This window comes from Perognathus longimembris, chromosome 25 (assembly GCF_023159225.1).
Source record: "Perognathus longimembris pacificus isolate PPM17 chromosome 25, ASM2315922v1, whole genome shotgun sequence".
NCBI lineage: Eukaryota > Metazoa > Chordata > Mammalia > Rodentia > Heteromyidae > Perognathus > Perognathus longimembris.
In genome coordinates this window covers 16,829,604-16,846,794 of record NC_063185.1, presented here as the reverse complement: position 1 = coordinate 16,846,794, position 17,191 = coordinate 16,829,604, and the positions used below count along the sequence as shown (strand labels likewise).

General features: G+C 57.2%; 1 protein-coding gene across 3 annotated transcripts in view; it reads left to right on the top strand.

The window, feature by feature from the left end:
- Flt4 (fms related receptor tyrosine kinase 4) overlaps positions 1–17,191 on the top strand; it is a 40,468-nt gene that overhangs the window by 11,613 nt on the left and 11,664 nt on the right. For all 3 annotated transcript variants that reach the window (XM_048334184.1, XM_048334185.1, XM_048334186.1), the window contains exons 2-22: positions 2,579–2,675; positions 3,143–3,387; positions 3,627–3,739; positions 3,866–4,028; positions 4,173–4,312; positions 4,640–4,808; positions 5,117–5,234; positions 7,778–7,932; positions 8,027–8,189; positions 11,286–11,412; positions 12,390–12,498; positions 13,516–13,878; positions 14,072–14,218; positions 14,317–14,448; positions 14,634–14,740; positions 14,969–15,104; positions 15,602–15,706; positions 15,988–16,101; positions 16,256–16,344; positions 16,488–16,638; positions 16,877–16,971. In XM_048334184.1, the coding sequence (XP_048190141.1) occupies positions 2,579–2,675; positions 3,143–3,387; positions 3,627–3,739; positions 3,866–4,028; positions 4,173–4,312; positions 4,640–4,808; positions 5,117–5,234; positions 7,778–7,932; positions 8,027–8,189; positions 11,286–11,412; positions 12,390–12,498; positions 13,516–13,878; positions 14,072–14,218; positions 14,317–14,448; positions 14,634–14,740; positions 14,969–15,104; positions 15,602–15,706; positions 15,988–16,101; positions 16,256–16,344; positions 16,488–16,638; positions 16,877–16,971 (3,038 nt within the window). The remainder of the gene's footprint in view (positions 1–2,578; positions 2,676–3,142; positions 3,388–3,626; positions 3,740–3,865; positions 4,029–4,172; positions 4,313–4,639; positions 4,809–5,116; positions 5,235–7,777; positions 7,933–8,026; positions 8,190–11,285; positions 11,413–12,389; positions 12,499–13,515; positions 13,879–14,071; positions 14,219–14,316; positions 14,449–14,633; positions 14,741–14,968; positions 15,105–15,601; positions 15,707–15,987; positions 16,102–16,255; positions 16,345–16,487; positions 16,639–16,876; positions 16,972–17,191) is intronic.

Here is a 17,191-nt window from a genome sequence, read left to right as displayed (position 1 = left end):
AGGAGGAGGAGGAGGAGGAGGAGGAGGAGGAGGAGGAGGAGGAGGAGGAGGAGGAGGAGGAGGAGGAGGAGGAGGAGGAGGAGGAGGAGGAGGAGGAGGAGGAGGAGGAGGAGGAGGAGGAGGAGGAGGAGGAGGAGGAGGAGGAGGAGGAGGAATGTTGCTACAGTGGTGATGACTGTTTCATGGGGAAGGGATGTATGAATCAGATCTTAAAGAGGGAGATCTGCAGAAGGAAAGCAAAGACAAAGGATTCAAGATATGGTAGGGGGAAAAAAAATGGCACTTTGCCATTGATGAGAGGGCCTGTGTCCTCTCAAGGGCTGAAGCAGTAGAGAATGGAAGTGTCCAGAAGGTGGTTGGCTGCTTATCTGCTGTACCTTGGAAGCAGAGGGAACCACTCAAGGAAGCTGGGCTAGCAACTGCCACGGCTCTGACCATTGCCAGGGGTGTGCTGGATGTGTTCTACAGAGAAAGGGACAGCCTCTTGGGGGCCCACACCGCATCCCGGGCTTCACCATGGCAGGGACCTCCCTTAGCGCACATGGGGCATAGGAAGGGCATTGGCTGGCAGGCAGAAACGTCCTGTGTGCCCACATGCTGTCTTCAGGTCTGACCTCTGACACAGCTCTTTGACCCCTGCCCTGTATACACAGGCGGGGTCACAGTTCATCCATGGCTCCCAGTTCGATCACCCATTTGCCCATGTACCTGCTTAGCTTGGCTTTATTTGCTTTCTGCTACTTCTTTGGAACCCAGCTTGCTGGTGCGCTCCTGGGACTTCCTTCCTAGCTTGAGGCAAAGCCTTCTTTCTGGAGCTTTTCTGTTCTGCTATGGGGGGGGTGGGGGGTGGGAGTGGAGAAGGGACATGCAATAGAGAATTACTGAGTTTCCAGGCCCAGCTCCTGGGCCACGTGTGCTGATGAGGAGGCTTCAAAGCCCAGAGCCACCTTCTGCACCCGGGACCCCATAGCAGAGGGGACCCCCAGGGCCAGGGATGCGGGCCTGTGTGGGGAAGGGCACTGGGCTCAGGAGAAGCGAGCACTTGGCAGAAGTCCCAGCCATTGATCAGGTGAGAGGCTGCCTTCTTAGGACAGCAGCTCGCCCAGCTGGAGGGCTTGTTTCCTCTTCAGTGTTTGGCAAGGCCTTCCCAGCTCTAGGAGGGCTTGATCTGGAAGGATGGAAGAAACTGTGATTGGAAGTGAGAAGCCAGTGGGTGCCGACTGGTGACTGTGTTCGCCCACGTTTTGCTTACGTGGGGTCTTGGTGTACAGTGTGCTGTCTATTTGGTCAGATTACTTGGGATCAGGTATGGTGTCCCCTTAGCTTCTGGGCAGGACCCCAGGGTGACAGGGGCTGCCTAGGAGCCATTGGAATGGCTGCTCTGAACACCAAAGGCCTGCAGGAATGCAAGGGGCTGGAGGCAAAGAAGAGTGAGCTACGCTCCACCCAGGAGGACAGGGACTTGGGGTAGAGGGGGGGTGGGTAGGGATGGACAGGACACAGCCCTGGGCCTCCAGCCACACAGTCCTCCCTTCCTGTTGTCTCAGGATAGTCCTGGCAGGATGCATCTGCCAGAGTTCCAGGCCTAGACCTCTCCCAGAGTCTGCCCTCCCCCCCACACCCCCACACCGGGCTCCCATCACCCTCGTGTGCATGTGTGTGCACAGAAGAACAAGTCAGTGGCAAGCAACTGTGCCCGCTTGCAGGCAACACAGATTCACACACCCAGGCCCACAGATGCAAACAGACCCGAGCACGCAGAAGGCCTCTACCTGTCAACACGTGCGTGCCAACACGCACACAGGAAGCAGGAAGCAGGGTGCTGAGCACGGAGCGATGTGGGCTGCAAGGTTGGATCCTGCAGGGCAGAGGGGCCTGTCCCCTCCCCCTCATTGAGCTCCAATTAGCAAGGGCTTAAGGGCCAGCGTTCAGTCAGGTAAAAGCAGGTTTATTTGTGCATCCCAGGTCGGGCTCTGAGGCAAGGATGGGGGTGGGGTGGGGGTGGGGTTGGGGAGGAAGATGTAGGCAGAGAGAGTTCAGAGGAGGCTGGGGCAGTCAGACAGGGTCTGTATGGGGGTGGGGGGTGGAGGAGAAGCTGGTGGAGCTGAGGAACGGCTCAGAAGTGGGTTCCCTGGTGAGATCATGTTCAGCGAGCAAGCAAGGAGGCTGAGGCCTGGGTGTGTCTGGAAAGGTCTGAGATTCTCAGGAGCTCATGAGCAATGGGCGTCGGTCTGGCATTCAAGAGAGAGGAGATTTTTCGGCACAGGTGTCAGGAGGTCTCGTGGTTTAAGCTTCTCCCGGGCTGGGACAAAGCTCAGAGTCATCTTCTTCTTAGGCAGCTGGGTTTATTGAAGGCCAAAGGTCAGGGTTCACTCTGGCTGCACACAGGGTTCACGTGGGGCTAGGCTGAGTCTGGGGGCCGGGGAAGGGTCCCACTGGCCACCCAGGGAGACTAGGTTGTGCTGATCGAGAGCCACCTGGTGGCCTCTGCCCCGGAAGGGGGTCCCCAAAAGATCTAACAGCGCCGGCACCCCCTGTGTCCATGCGAGGGCCGCGTTGACCCTGTCTCCCACTCCAGGCCTGGTGAGTGGCTATTCCATGACCCCCCCGACCCTGAACATCACAGAGGACCACTACGTCATCGACACCAGTGACAGCCTGTCCATCTCCTGCAGGTACTGGCAGCACTTCAAGGAGACAGCGAGGAGGTCAGGGTGGGAGGCGTGGTGGTAGAGAACCCAGAATGTAGCTCTGTCTCCCCAGGATAGCGAGACCTCCAGGCTGAGTGGGGCTTGCAGAATGGGGGTGCCTAGAGGCCTTGTGGATACAAGCACCCACCCTGCCCTGGCCCCCCCCCCCGCCTGCGCTCATCAACCCGAGGCTTCCCCTTATCCACCTCCCGCCATCCCCCACATACTCAGCCTCGGACCCCCAGGGATGACCCAGGGCCAATCAGGGCCCTGGGAGCCACACAGAGGTCTCTAGGGAGCTCCAGGAGTACCCTTCATGGCTGATCTATGGCGCCCCAATCTTGGGGCGAGACGAGGGATGGAAATGCTCTTGCCCCTTGAGGAAGTCTCCTCAGAGATTGTGCCCCAAGGAGACCCAGAAGGGCCTCCTGACCTCTGCCGTGCTTTGCCAGTGGGCAGCACCCCCTCGAGTGGGCCTGGCCAGGAGCTCAGGAGGCCCCGGCCCCGGGGGAGAAGGACGGCGAGGATACCGGGGTGGTACGGGACTGTGAGGGCACAGAAGCCCGGCCCTACTGCAAAGTGCTGTTGCTAACCGAGGCCCACGCCAACAACACGGGCAGCTACCGCTGCTACTACAAATACATCAAGGCCCGCATCGAGGGCACCACCGCCGCCAGCACCTACGTGTTCGTGAGAGGTGAGGTGGGCCCTGGGGGGGGGGGGGAGGGGTGACTGTGCCTTGCCTCCAGCCTGCAGGGCCCAGGCTGGCAGGATGACAGAAGTAGGGGGCGGGGGGGGGGGGAGGGGGGACACGGACTTCACTTTGCTCTAAGCAGCAGCAGCAGCAGGTTCACACAGCACTGCCCAGCCCCGCTGCCCCTTGCACCACCCCGAGCAACCATCCCTGCCTCCCCAACTCCTATCCCCTCTCCCCAGACTTCGAGCAACCATTCATCAACAAACCCGACACGCTGCTGGTCAACAGGAAGGACGCGACGTGGGTGCCCTGCCTGGTGTCGGTCCCCGGCCTCAACGTCACACTGCGCTCGGTACCACCCCCGCCCCCACCCCCAGCCCAGCATCAGACCCTTGTCCCCCCACCCCCGAAAGATGGCGGCTGGCCCGGCGAGGAGGGAGGAGGCAGCCAGGCCCTGACAGCCGCTCTGTCTGCCCAGCAAAGCTCGGTGCTGCGTCCTGACGGGCAGGAGGTGTTGTGGGATGACCGCCGGGGCATGCGGGTGCCCACCGCGCTGCTCCGCGATGCCCTGTACCTGCAGTGCGAGACCACCTGGGGCGGCCAGGATTTCCTCTCCAACCCCTTCCTCGTGCACATCACAGGTAGGAAGAGTCGTCGCACGAGACAGTATCCAGCCAGTGTCACAGCTGACGCCATGCTCTGCGCCCCGGGGGGGGGGGGGGGACGGGTGTGGCCCTCGCGTGGTCAGCGTCAAGGGTTGGGAGTCACTGTGCGTGTGTCACCAGGCAATGAACTCTATGACATCCAGCTGTTCCCTAAGAAGTCACTGGAGCTGCTGGTGGGGGAGAAGCTGGTCCTGAACTGCACCGTGTGGGCTGAGTTCAACTCGGGTGTCACCTTCGACTGGGATTACCCAGGGAAGCAGGTGAGTTGGGCAGCCCTGCCGGGTACCTTCCTCCTTCCTGCCCATGGCTGTTGTGACCTCGCCTCTCCTCCCCAGCACCACTCCCAGGAGTCTCTGTTATCTCTCGTGTCCACCTGTGTGGCCCACTCTGGGCACAGGGAGGGACAGCCCTAGGCACCCTAATTGATCTGGAAGTTTCCCACTCTAAGGAGAACTCGGGGGGCCTAGGCTGCCTGAGCCACAGCTGGCTGGGCAGGCTGCGTGCCTCGGTGGGGAGGAGAAGGGGGGGGGAGGCTTGTCCCGCCGGAGCATGCCTGCTGACCCTGGGCTTCCCCCGGGCGTGGGCAGGAAGAGCGGGGTAAGTGGGTACCTGAGCGGCGCTCCCAGCAGACTCACACAGAACTCTCCAGCATCCTGACCATCTACAACGTCAGCCAGCACGACCTGGGGCCCTACGTGTGCGAGGCCAACAACGGCATCCAGCGCTTCCGAGAGAGCACGGAGGTCATCGTGCACGGTAGAGCCCGGTGGGGGCCTGGAGGGAAGGAGGGGGGGGGGGCAGGGCTCACCATGGCCTGGGGGAGAGCCTAGAGGGAGTAAGGGTCTTGGCACATCTATGGGTGACAGGGTCTATTGGCACCTGGGCGGTGGGGGGGGGGAGGGGGAGGGAAGGGGGTGGAGCTGTCCAGGTAGAGAGAAGGAAACGCTATGAACAGAAGCCCTGCCCTGCTCCCACAACCCACTGGGGCTGCAGAGGGGGCAAACCGAGGGAACCCTGGTCAGTCCCAGGCCCCAGGTTTACCTTGCTGTCCCCCTGTCTGGCAGAAAAGCCCTTCATCAGTGTGGAGTGGCTCAAAGGACCCGTGGTGGAGGCGACAGCAGGCGATGAACTGGTGAAACTGCCTGTGAAATTGTCGGCATACCCCCCACCGGAATTCCAGTGGTAACAGCCCCCATCCCCCACCCCACCCCCTCAGGCTTCTCTCTTGGCTCCCCTCTGTCCACGCAGGAGGAAGCGTGGTGCCTCTGAGGCTCTGAAGAGACCTCTTGAAGGGCATGCCCACAGCTTGATATTCCCAGCTAGAAGGAAAAGTTAGCCCACCAGGCTGCGAAACCATAAACAATTTAAATACCAGCCTTTCTGGTATGTGTGGTGTGGTGGGGCCCGGCGAGAGCTTTATCTAAATACTTCTGCATTCCCTTAGCATCTCTGAAGCCCTGCCAGCTGGTCACCCCCTCCACGCAACCTGAGAAAATTCAGGGCCTGCCCGGCCACGGTGGCTTTGGGTTTCTTAGGGTGCCTCCTTCCAACTAGGAAGCGGGCCTCTTCCAGGACACTCCAAGCCAGAAATGTGGAAATGCCATAAGGGTTTGGCAAATTATTAGAGAACTCAACAAGAGAGCTGGTGGGAGGCCTGGAATAGAGCTGAGAGGGTGAGATTTCCCCTGCCAGGTATATCCAGGGCACTGGGAAGAGAGTCCCTTGGTGGAGGCTTCAGCCTTGCTCTGTGCTCCCCCGGGTGCGCTTCTGAGTCTTAAGTATCCCATCAGGGCTTTCTGCTCTGGCTTTTCCCATCTAGCCAGGAAACCCTGCCCCTTTCCAGGCTGGGGCACCTCCCACCCAACAGAACAGCTTTTACCGGTCTTAGGCAAGTCAGGGCTCCAGGAATCCTCAGCCAGAATTCCCTTGCACTGGCCTAGGCTAGAAGCAGATAGAGGTCTCCTGAGAGGGTTTGGGATGTTGGTTGCCCTGGCTCTAGGCCTTATAGCCTTTGAGGTCACAGGTTTGTGGGCATAATACCACCTGGCACCACAGAACAGAGTTCTGAGGGCACTGCTGTAGCTGACAGCATCATTCAAACTAGTGCAGCTTCTAGAGCTATCAAAGGTCTGCCCGCTGTCCTCCAAGGACTGAGCTTGGTGGGGGGGGGGCGGGGTAAGGAGGGGGCTGGCCATCGCTGCTACATCTGGGGTCCAGCCTGATCCTCACACAACTTAGCTTTTCCCTCGAAAAATATCCTCTGCACCTGGCTTTTCTCTTCTCACGCGGCTCACATCAGCCTCCCAGAAATGCTTAGCCTAAGCTGGGTGCTGGTGTCTCGCACCTGTAACCCTAGCGAGTCAGGAGGCTGAGATCTGAGGATCACAGCTTGAAGCCAGCCTGGGCAGGAAAATCCATGAGACTCTTACTGCCAATTAACCACCAGAAAACCGGAAGTAGCGCTGTGGCTCAAAGTGGCAGAGGGCTAGCTTTGAGCAAAAAGAAGCCAGGGACAGCACCCAGGCCCCAAGTTCAAGCCCCACAACCAACAAAAATAAATTAAATAAATGCTTAGTCTACCCCAAGGCACTAGTCACCAGCCCAGCCCACAAATGTCCACCGTGGAAGAAAATGATTCTGAGTCAGTGGATGGTGACAGGTCTGATGGACAGATAGACAGACAGATGACTTGATCCTTAGCTCCTGGAATGCCCACAGTCCCCATTTCCAGATGGGGCCACTGAGGCACAGCCTTGGCCTTCCTGTCTGGCCTTGCTATGATCCCAAGGTCATGTCCTCTGCTCCTCTGAGTTCCAGCTACTTTCACAGTTGGTCCCAGCGTCCCTGTTACTGTAGGGGCCACAGCTGCCCCACACATCTGCCTTCCCCAGGCTGCCCTGCTTCAGTGCTGTGGCTCGGCATGCCCCTTATCCAGAGGGGAGGATTATCTACAGAAGCAAGGACTCAGGCTACAGAGTCGGATCTGCAAGAATTCCAGAAATTCCTGATCCTAGGAGGCAGGAGGGGAGAAGAGGGTTGGCTTTATGGCTTCTCAGCATAGCTTTTCCATGAAAACTTTCCCACCACACCTGGCCTTTCTCTTCCCACAGGGAAGAGATGCCATCCCACGAAATGCCAGGTGTGCGCTTCTTCAGATCTAGCCAATCATAGATTGAAAGCATTCGAAAAGAAAAATCCGAATGGCTCACACCTGTCATCCTAGCTACTCAGGTGGTTGAGATCTGAGGATCTCAGTTCAAAGGCAGCCCAGGCAGGAAAGTCTGTAAGACTCCTATCTCCAATAAACCACCAGAAAACTGGGAGTGGTGCTATGGCTCAGAGTGTTAGAGTGCTAGCCTTGAGCAAAAGAGCTCAGGGACAGTGCCCAGGCCCTGAGTTCAAGCCCCACGACTGACCGAAAAAAAAAAAAAAAGAAATCAATCAATGTCTCTACCAAACGCAAATAGACTTGTGTGCTTTGTCTTGTCCTCATTCCTTATGCTAGTATAATAACTACATACACAGCATTAACACTGAGTCAGGCATTAGAAGAGCTCTAGGGATCGAGGTGCTTACAGAGATGGGCATAGGTGATATGCAAGCAGGACACTATTTTATAGGTGGGACCTGAGCCCCACTTGGAACCACTTTGGCTCCGAGGGGACAGGAGGACCAGCTTGGAGTTGGGTGAGGTTCCTTCAGCCTCTGAACTTTCCCCGGGCCAGGTACAAGGACAAAAAGGCCATCGCCGGGCGCCACAGTCCCCACGCCTTAGTGTTCAAAGAGGTGACGGAGGCCAACGCGGGCGTCTACACCCTCGCTCTGTGGAACTCCGCAGCCGGCCTGCAGCGCAACATCAGCCTGGAGCTGATTGTGAACGGTAACGCGGGAGAGAGGGCGGGCGGGGGGGGGGGGGGGAGGGTGGAGATGAGGGTGGCGAAGGGGAGCCACTGAGCAGCCGTCTGTGCTTCTAGTGCCTCCTCACATCCACGAGAAGGAGGCCTCCTCCCCCAGCATCTACTCCCGCCACAGCCGCCAGGCGCTCACCTGCACGGCCTATGGGGTGCCCCCACCCCTCAGCGTCCAGTGGCACTGGAGGCCTTGGACCCCCTGCAAGACGTTTGCGCAGCGCAGCCTGTGAGTGAGACTCCAGCCCCTCTCTCCTCTCTGTTACAGCCTCCGCCGGGGTCCACTCAGTCTCCGGCCTTTCTTGCCTTCCAGAACGTTTCTCTACGCTGCCAGGAGCCTTGCTCCAACTGACTACCAACCCTGTCTTTACTGTTCTTGCCTGTGTTTTGAGCTCTTACGCCTCCAATCCTCACCTAGACCGGCGTCGTGACGTATTTTCTCTTGTATTTTCTTCGAGTGGTTTTACAGTGTCAGGCTTTACATGTAAATCTTTTCACCCATTTTGAGTTGCCTGTTTTGGATAAATGATCGAATCACGTTCTTCTGCCACGTGGATATAGAGTTTTCTTACCACCACATATTGAAGTGACTGTTCCTCCCCCAGTGTGTGTCCTTGATGACATTGTCAAACATCAGTTGGCTATCGAGGTTTGGATTCATTTCTGGGCTCTCTGTTCTGTTCCATTGGCTTAGATGTCCGTTTCTATGCTAATACCACATTCTTTTGGCCACCGATGCTTTGAAAGTTAGCTTTGAGGAGCTGGGGATATGGCCTAGTAGCAAGAGTGCTTGCCTCATATACATGAGGCACTGGGTTCGATTCCCCAGCACCACATATATAGAAAAAGCCAGAAGTGGCACTGTGGCTCAAGTGGCAGAGTGCTAGCCTTGAGCAAAAAGAAGCCAGGGACAGTGCTCAGGCCCTGAGTCCAAGGCCCAGGACTGGCCAAAAAAAAAAAGAAAGTTAGCTTTGAAATAGGTGGTATGAGGCCTTTGGGTTTGTTCTCTTGGCCCAAGATTGCTTTGGCTATTTGGGGGAGGGCCTTTTGTGGTTCCTTATGAATTTTTTATTTTATTTTATTTTTATTTTTTGCCAGTCCTGGGGCTTGAACTCGGGGCCTGAGCACTGTCCTTTAGCTGTTTTTGCTCAAAGCTAGCACTCTGCTACTTGAGCCACAGCGCCACTTCTGGCTTTTTCTGTCTATGTGGTCCCAAGGAATCGAACCCAGGGCGTTGTGCATCCTAGGCAAGCACTCTACCACTAGGCCAAACTCCCGGCCCTGAATTTTTTAAATTTATTTTTCCTTATGAATTTTAAGATGGTTTTTCTGCCAGTTGCATTTTGATAGGAATTGCATTGACGGTAGACTTCTTTGGGTAGTATGGACATTTCGAGCAGCATTAATTCAGCCGTAGGCAAGCCCTGGCTTCACCTTGCCTGAGCAAAGCTCAGCTTCTCCCTTCGTCCTGTGACAGCAGGCCAGACCAGACGCCGGGAATGGAACTTGCCCCCACCTGTCTCCCATAAGAGTGAAGCCCTTTGGGGATGTAATCGCATCACCGGGGAGACCAATGGTGGTGACTCTGGGAACCAAGGCTGGCCCCTCCCACTGAGTGGGCCAACTGGGGACAGAATCATAAAACCTGCACCCACCAGGCACACTCACACACCTTAGCTCACCTTAGCACACGTCACAGGAAACAGCGTCAGAGAAGCGAGGCAACTTGCACAAGGTCACAGCTGTGAGTGACAGTCAGCCCACATGCTGGCCCACCCAACTTCCTCTTCTCTAAGCTGGATGTTAGTGGTTGAGGGAGAGCAGGGAGAACTCAGCGCAGAGACCACTCAGACATGGAGGGGTTAAGAGAGGTGCCAAGGTGAGCAGCAGGCACCAGGAGGACAGTGGAGGGCATTGAGCAGGAGCGGCAGGTCCCAAGTCTGCTGCTTAGCAAGAGATCCTGTGTCACAATCTGAGGAGGGTTAGGGGTGAAGGACAGAGCTCAGGAACCAAAGAACCCAAGCAGGACACGGGGAAGTCCTGCCAGCCCTCCCACAGAATGTGGCCCTATCCGTCAGTGGGAGAAGCTCAAGAGTAGCCTGTGGGTCTAACCCAACCTGAAATAGTCAAGTTATAAGGGACTCTTCGTACTGGTGAAACTGGGCTTTGGGGCCCAAAGTTCAGGAGTCCCAGATTGGGTCTCTAACCTCTTTCCCTCATATGTCAAAGAAAGAGACTTGGTAGAGGGTAGAGAGAGGAGAACTATTAACATAGCAGCCATGGGAAGACAGCACTGGAGTACATCTTCAGTCATCTTCATGGGTACAGACGTTGGCTTTGGGTTAAATAGGGAGATTTGGGGCAGGAAGGTGAGGAAGGTATGGAGAATTTTTTTTTAAAAAGTCCCAAATCACAGGTTGTATGGCTTGGTTGACCATTAGTTCAGTCTTTGTCCCTAGAGGAGTTCTGGAGAGTTGATAGCCTTTTATTAACTGAAGCAGAATAGACACAAGGTGATCTGAATTTGTGGCCTCTTTCTTGAAGATAGTTGAGGGACAGTTTGCCCACGACATAAGATGGTCATCTGTGAGCCCGGCCTTTCTTGGAGCCTATGGTGATGGCAAAGTCGACTGCAACAGAATAGTTTAGCTCAAAAGGCACAGACACGAAGTTGGGAAACGTTTCATTAATTCCCAGGACGCAGCAAAAATTTAAGTTACCTTTTACCTTGTATCTTCTAACTGGCTTCCTTCTGATGACCCAACATTATTCTGAATATCAACTGGGAGATCTCTAGGGCCCCCTGCTACTCTGCTAGGGACAGACATGAGCCTCTTTTGCACCCACTCCCATTCCAACAGGAGACAAAGGTGCAGGTATCCACAGGCCAGGGAGGGAGGGAGAAGAGAGAAAGAAAAAGAGAGAGAGAGAGAGAGGGAGAGAGAGAGAGAGAGAGAGAGAGAGAGAGAGAGAGAGAGAGAGAGAGAATCAGAGGCAGATAAAGCAGGCTTCCTAGAATAAAGTAGAACCTTGTACCACTGGGAGTTGGTGGACTCCCTATAAGAAAGGACACAACCAAAGTGGAACATAGTGGTCTAAACATGTAGGAAGGGTTGCAGGTCCTTGAGCAAAGCTCCCCCCCCCCGCCCCCACATCCCCTCTATCCCCCTCCACAATCTCCTTTCTCACTTGGGCCTGAGAGCCAGCCTTATCCACTGTGGTGTGAGATGACTCTGAAGATGGACAGGCTTGACTCCTATCCGGGGTTCGTGCCATTCCCGCCCCATCTCCCTGATCTGCTCATGAGCCTTGTGGTCTGTGGCAGCCGGCGGCGGCAGCAGCGGGATCGCATGCCCCAGTGCGGGGACTGGAGGCCGGTGACCATGCAGGACGCTGTGAACCCCATTGAGAGCCTGGACACCTGGACGGAGTTTGTGGAGGGGAAGAATAAGGTATGTGGCACTGAGCAGGCCAGGGGAGACCGAGGAGGGCTCCCTCCTGCCTTCCACAAAGCCTGCAGGGCTCCCCTGCCGGTGTATGGGTGCCAGCCAGGCTCCTTGGCCGGGCCTTGGGGCGCTGACCAAATCTCCACCGAAGGCTGCTGGACCCAGCCTGGGGGCAACGCTGAGAAGCCAGAAGGGGGAGGGGGACTGAACAAAGGCACCCACTTCCTACAGTCACTTCCTGTTTTCCTACACACCTCCAGAGCCTCTTCCTGTTCTGGCCTGGCCAGGAAGTGCCCGGCGTGGGGTGGGGGTGGGGGGTCTTGGGAGGGTAGGCAGGGCCTGTGCCTCCTCTAGTTCTCAAGTTCCTTACCCCCTGAGGGCAGAATTTTTCTGGAAACCTAGGATACCCTCCCTCCCCTTGAGAGTACTCTGGACATGGGAGAGGTGCTATGTGCCCTGAGATTAATGAAGGTAGGCATATCACAAAGATTCACGCCGTGGCCAGTTATTGACGTTGAGCCACAGCCTGACCCTAGTGAGGGAGTAGGTGTCCTCTTGAAATGACTGCAATCTGAATTTTACCCCTGGCTTATAGCCCCTCAATATGGCCCCAGTCAGCCCACAGACAAGAGGTCTCTCTGGCTCTACCAAAAGCTGCCTTTGGACCTGAGCCACAGTCTAGGCCAGCTGTTCCTTTCATTTTTAGGAGAAGCCACCTCTGTCTGTCTGTCTCTCTCTCTCTCTCTCTCTCTCTCTCTCTCTTTCTCTCTCTCTCTCTCTATCTATCTATCTATCTGAGGGACTTGCCTTCCCCTCCCTCTCTCACATTCCTGATCCTGTCTCTGGGCTTTGGTCATTGCCAGTCCCAAGCCTCAGTTTCCCCCCCAGTGCTAGTGGGCACATGGGTCTCTAAGGAGAAGGAGGGGGTCCAGCTCAGGGGAAATCAGGCAGAAAATGGACTCTTGTGTCCGTGCTCTGCCTAGACGGTGAGCAAGCTGGTGCTCCAGGATGCCAACGTGTCTGCCATGTACAAATGTGTGGTCTTCAACAAGGTGGGCCAGGACGAGCGGCTCATTTACTTCTACGTGACCAGTGAGTGACAAGGCCGCCCCTCGGGGCGGGGCCCTTCCCCTGGGCAGGACTGGGTGTGTTGTCAAGAGCTAAGTTTGGGTGCATTGAGTTTCTGGTGATCATAGACACCCAAGAGAAATATCCAGGGTCCACGGGACTGGATGGAGGGATACATTGAGGGATAATGACTCTATGGGCACTGGGCACTGGTGTTCTGAGATGGAATAGCACCTCGGCCCTTCAGTGCTGACGGTCTCTTTCTCTGAGTTACCTTTCTGTTCCCTATAGCTCCATTTACCTCTACCAACTTCCCATCCCTTCTCAGCCCTGAAGTCTTTTTTTTTTTTTTTTTTGGCCAGTCCTGGGCCTTGAACTCAGGGCCTGAGCACTGTCCCTGGCTTCCTTTTGCTCAAGGCTAGCACTCTGCCACTTGAGCCACAGCGCCACTTCTGGCCGTTTTCTGTATATGTGGTGCTGGGGAATCGAACCCAGGGCCTCATGTATACAAGGCAAGCGCTCTTGCCACTAGGCCATATCCCCAGCCCAGCCCTGAAGTCTTGTGGTTCATGTGTATTCTTTTTTTCTCCCTAGATGGAAAGTCCATAGTTTGCTCTGATTTTCAAATGTGCTAATAACCTCTGGCGAAGCTAAGAGGCCCACGAGAGTGGATACTCACTGGGCATAAGGGTTTAGATGAGGGCGCCTCCACAGAAAATATTGGGGGTCATAAGTAGCCTGTACAAGCTGACAAGAGACAAATGACCTGGCTGGGATAAGAAGCTGATGAAGAAAACGTGTCAGGAGGAGGAGAGCGGTAGTGTGTGGTCAGAAGCAAAAGGAGTTTGGGGATAAGGCTCTTCTTGTTAATCGGGGTTCCCGTGAGAGAAAAAGACAACAGCCCAGTCGGGTCTTATCTGTGAGAGGCAGAGAGAGGCAGAGAGACCAAAAGGAAATCTATGACTGGCTTCAGACATCTGACTCCACCCGTCAGTGATGGAGAGAAAAGAAATGGGCACCGGGGTTTTTCTCCTCCCACAGCCATACCGGATGGCTTCAGTATCGAGTCGGAGCCCTCCGAGGAGCCCTTAGAGGGCCAGCCCGTGCGCCTGAGCTGCCGAGCAGACAACTACACGTACGAGCACCTGCGCTGGTACCGCCTCAACCTGTCCATGCTGCACGATGCCCACGGGAACCCGCTCCTGCTCGACTGTAAGAACGTGCACCTCTTCGCCACGCCTCTGGATGCCAGCCTGGAAGAGGCGACCCCCGGGACGCGCCATGCCACGCTCAGCCTCGACATCCCCCGGGTGGCGCCCGAACACGAGGGCGATTACGTGTGTGAGGTTCAAGACCGGCGCAGTCAGGACAAACACTGTCACAAGAAGTACCTGTCGGTGCAGGGTGAGGCGGGCCGGGCTGGGAGGGAGAGGGGGGGAAGGGGGGGTGTCAGGAATCTCATCTAGCCTCTACTGCTTCCGCCTTTGCATCCCCTCCTGCCCAACCCTGCTGTGGACGTGCACAAGGGTCCCCATCCTGCCCCTCCCTTCGCCCCCGTTTCCAGCCTTAGACGCCTTCTGCTCTGTCTCTGCCCCAGCCCTGGAAGCCCCTCGGCTCACGCAGAACCTGACCGACCTCCTGGTGAACGTAAGTGATTCCTTGGAGATGAGGTGTGTCGTGGCCGGGTCGCACGTGCCCAGCATTGTGTGGTACAAAGACGAAAGGCTGCTGGAAGAAGAATCTGGTAAGGAAGAGTTGCCCCAGGTGGACTGCCAGGCCCAAGCCCCTAGACCGACCCTACCTAAGCTGGAACCTTCCATCCACCACCACACCCCCTGGTAGGAATCGACCTGGCTGACTCAAACCAGAAGCTGAGCATCCAGCGTGTGCGTGAGGAGGATGCGGGCCGCTATCTCTGCAGCGTGTGCAACACCAAAGGCTGCGTCAACTCCTCCGCCAGCGTGGCGGTGGAAGGTCTGTCTGATGGCTCACCATCCCAACCCCAAGCGATCCTGCACCCACCTCCCACCCCGAACGGGCCCCTCCTCCTGGCCAGCTCACTACGGGTCGTGCCCAGTAGAAGGCACGATGGCCCGCACACCCCGTCTTCTTCCCCCCCCCCCCCACACACACACAACAACCACTTTCTGCCCACCCAGGCTCCGAGGACAAAGGCAGCATGGAGATCGTCATCCTCATCGGCACCGGAGTCATCGCTGTCTTCTTCTGGGTCCTTCTCCTCCTCATCTTCTGTAACATGAGGAGGGTGAGGTGCCTCCCTTGATGCTCTTGGGGTTTCTCGAGAGCACCCCTACATCCTGCACAGATTTCCCCCACGCCCCATTTAGCCCTCTCCTCTCCTGGGAAATCTCCGCATCCTCCATTGCTGGACTCCCAACAGGGAGTCTCGCAGTTCCTCCCCTCCTCGATTGACATCTCTGAAGCCCGGGCTGTGGATGGTGGGTGCCTAAATCCGTCACCTGCCCCCTCCCAGCCAGCTCACGCGGACATCAAGACGGGCTACCTGTCCATCATCATGGACCCTGGGGAGGTGCCACTGGAGGAGCAGTGTGAATACCTGTCCTACGACGCCAGCCAGTGGGAGTTCCCGCGGGAGCGGCTGCACCTTGGTGAGGCCAGTCCTCAAGCCGTTTCCCACCCCCCCCCCCGCCCCACATACCCATCATGCACTGCCTGGCACAGGCGGCTTCAGCGGCCGCTGGGGCTGACAGACTGGAATGCCAGAAAGGCCTCCGTTCTCAGAACTCCTGCCAACAAGGCCCGGCCTGGGCTCCACCTGATCTGACCTGTTCCATCTGGGCTCGCATCCCGCCCCCCCCCACACCCCCGCCCCTAGAATCACTGCCAGGGCTTCCAGTTCCCAGGCCCCCGCCCCCACCCCAAGGTCATTTCCTGCTGCTGTCACACCTGCCTGCAAGAGGATGCTGGGGCCTTCCTGCCCGCCTCTCCGCTCCCTCTCTCCCGCTCACTCTGCTCTTCCTGTTTGGCCGATGAGGTCCCCACCACCGCCGCCGCCACCATGTTCCTCGCCCCTGCTGCCCCCCCCCCTTCCCCACCCTCCCCACCCCTGTCCGGCTCACCTGGAACGAGTTCCCTGCCTCCACAGGGAGAGTCCTAGGCCATGGGGCTTTCGGGAAGGTGGTGGAAGCCTCGGCTTTCGGCATCAGCAAAGGCAGCAGCTGCGACACGGTGGCTGTGAAGATGCTGAAAGGTGGGTTGGGGAAGGAGCAGCCAGGCTGGGAGCACAGGAAGGGAAACTGAGGCCCAGAGCTAGAATCCTTCCCTACGGTGGGGAAATGGCGACCGTCGGAAGCCGAATTCCACCTGAGCCTTGTGAGTCAGTGGAGCCGGGATGACGAGCCGGAGACCTGCACTGCCAGGAGCTCCGACTGCCCCTCGGCCAAGCTAGTGTCTGCAAACCCCGGGCTGGCAGGGACTGGGAAAGGAGCCGGCTGGGCCTGGCACCACGCTGAGCGCCCTGCTGTCCTCCAGAGGGCGCCACAGCCAGCGAGCACCGCGCCCTGATGTCTGAACTCAAGATCCTCATCCACATCGGTAACCACCTCAACGTGGTCAACCTCCTGGGGGCGTGCACCAAGCCCAACGGTATGCAACTGGGGTGTCCCGGGCATAGAAGGAGGCGGGAAGGGGCCACAGTCGTGCTATGGCCAGACTTGCCATGGGCTAGAGCCTGGTTGGGACCATGGAGGTAGAGGATCGGCGGCAGGCGGGCGGGCCTGCTCAGGGTCATGCGTCCTAGGCCCCCTCATGGTCATCGTGGAGTTCTGCAAGTATGGCAATCTCTCCAACTTCTTGCGTGCCAAGAGGGAAACCTTCAGCCCTTATGCCGTAAGTGGGGTACCCCCAGGAGCTCTGCAGGGGAGGAGGCTGCGGGGCATGAAGGTGGGCCGGAAATGGGAATGGGAGACACCCCCCTCCCCCAGGGGAGGGGAAGAGGCAAGACTGTATGAAACCACTTTGTGCATCCACAGGAGAAGTCTCCTGAGCAACGAAGGCGCTTCCACGCCCTGGTGGAGGGAGCCAAGACGGACCGGAGGAGGACTGGAAGCAGCGACCGAGCGCTATTCACCCGGCTCCTGATGGGCAAGGGAGGGGCAGGGCGGGTTCCTCCCGCCCAAGAAGGTAAGAGTCTGGCTTCTCCCTTGCTCAATGCCTGCTGGGCACAGTCACGCTGCGGTTAAATACCCTGGGCGCACTGAGCCTGGGCCCCTCCGTGGAGGTGATTCCGTGTCAGGAGAGGGGACTGGCGTGCTTGTTGGGAGCCTCGGTGGACACGCAGATGTAGTTCCCCCAGGGAGCCGGGTGGGAGGTGGGAGTCGTGGAGGAGGCTCCTCCTGAGCCCCCCTCCCCCTCTGTGCAGTGGAGGACCTATGGCTGAGCCCCCTGACCATGGAAGACCTTGTGTGCTACAGCTTCCAGGTGGCCCGAGGGATGGAGTTCCTGGCCTCTCGCAAGGTAGATTCTTTTTTTTTTTAAATTTGTTTATTAATTGAATACAATTTTTTTACAAGGTGTTGTGCAAAAAGGGTACAGTTACATAGTAGGGCAGTGTGTACATTTCTTGTGATATCTTACGTCCTGTTTTTCTTTCCCTTCTCTAGGTCAGGTAGACATACATGCAATATACAATGTATCAAGAACATATACAGTATTCACAGACTTGGTCTCTACTGTC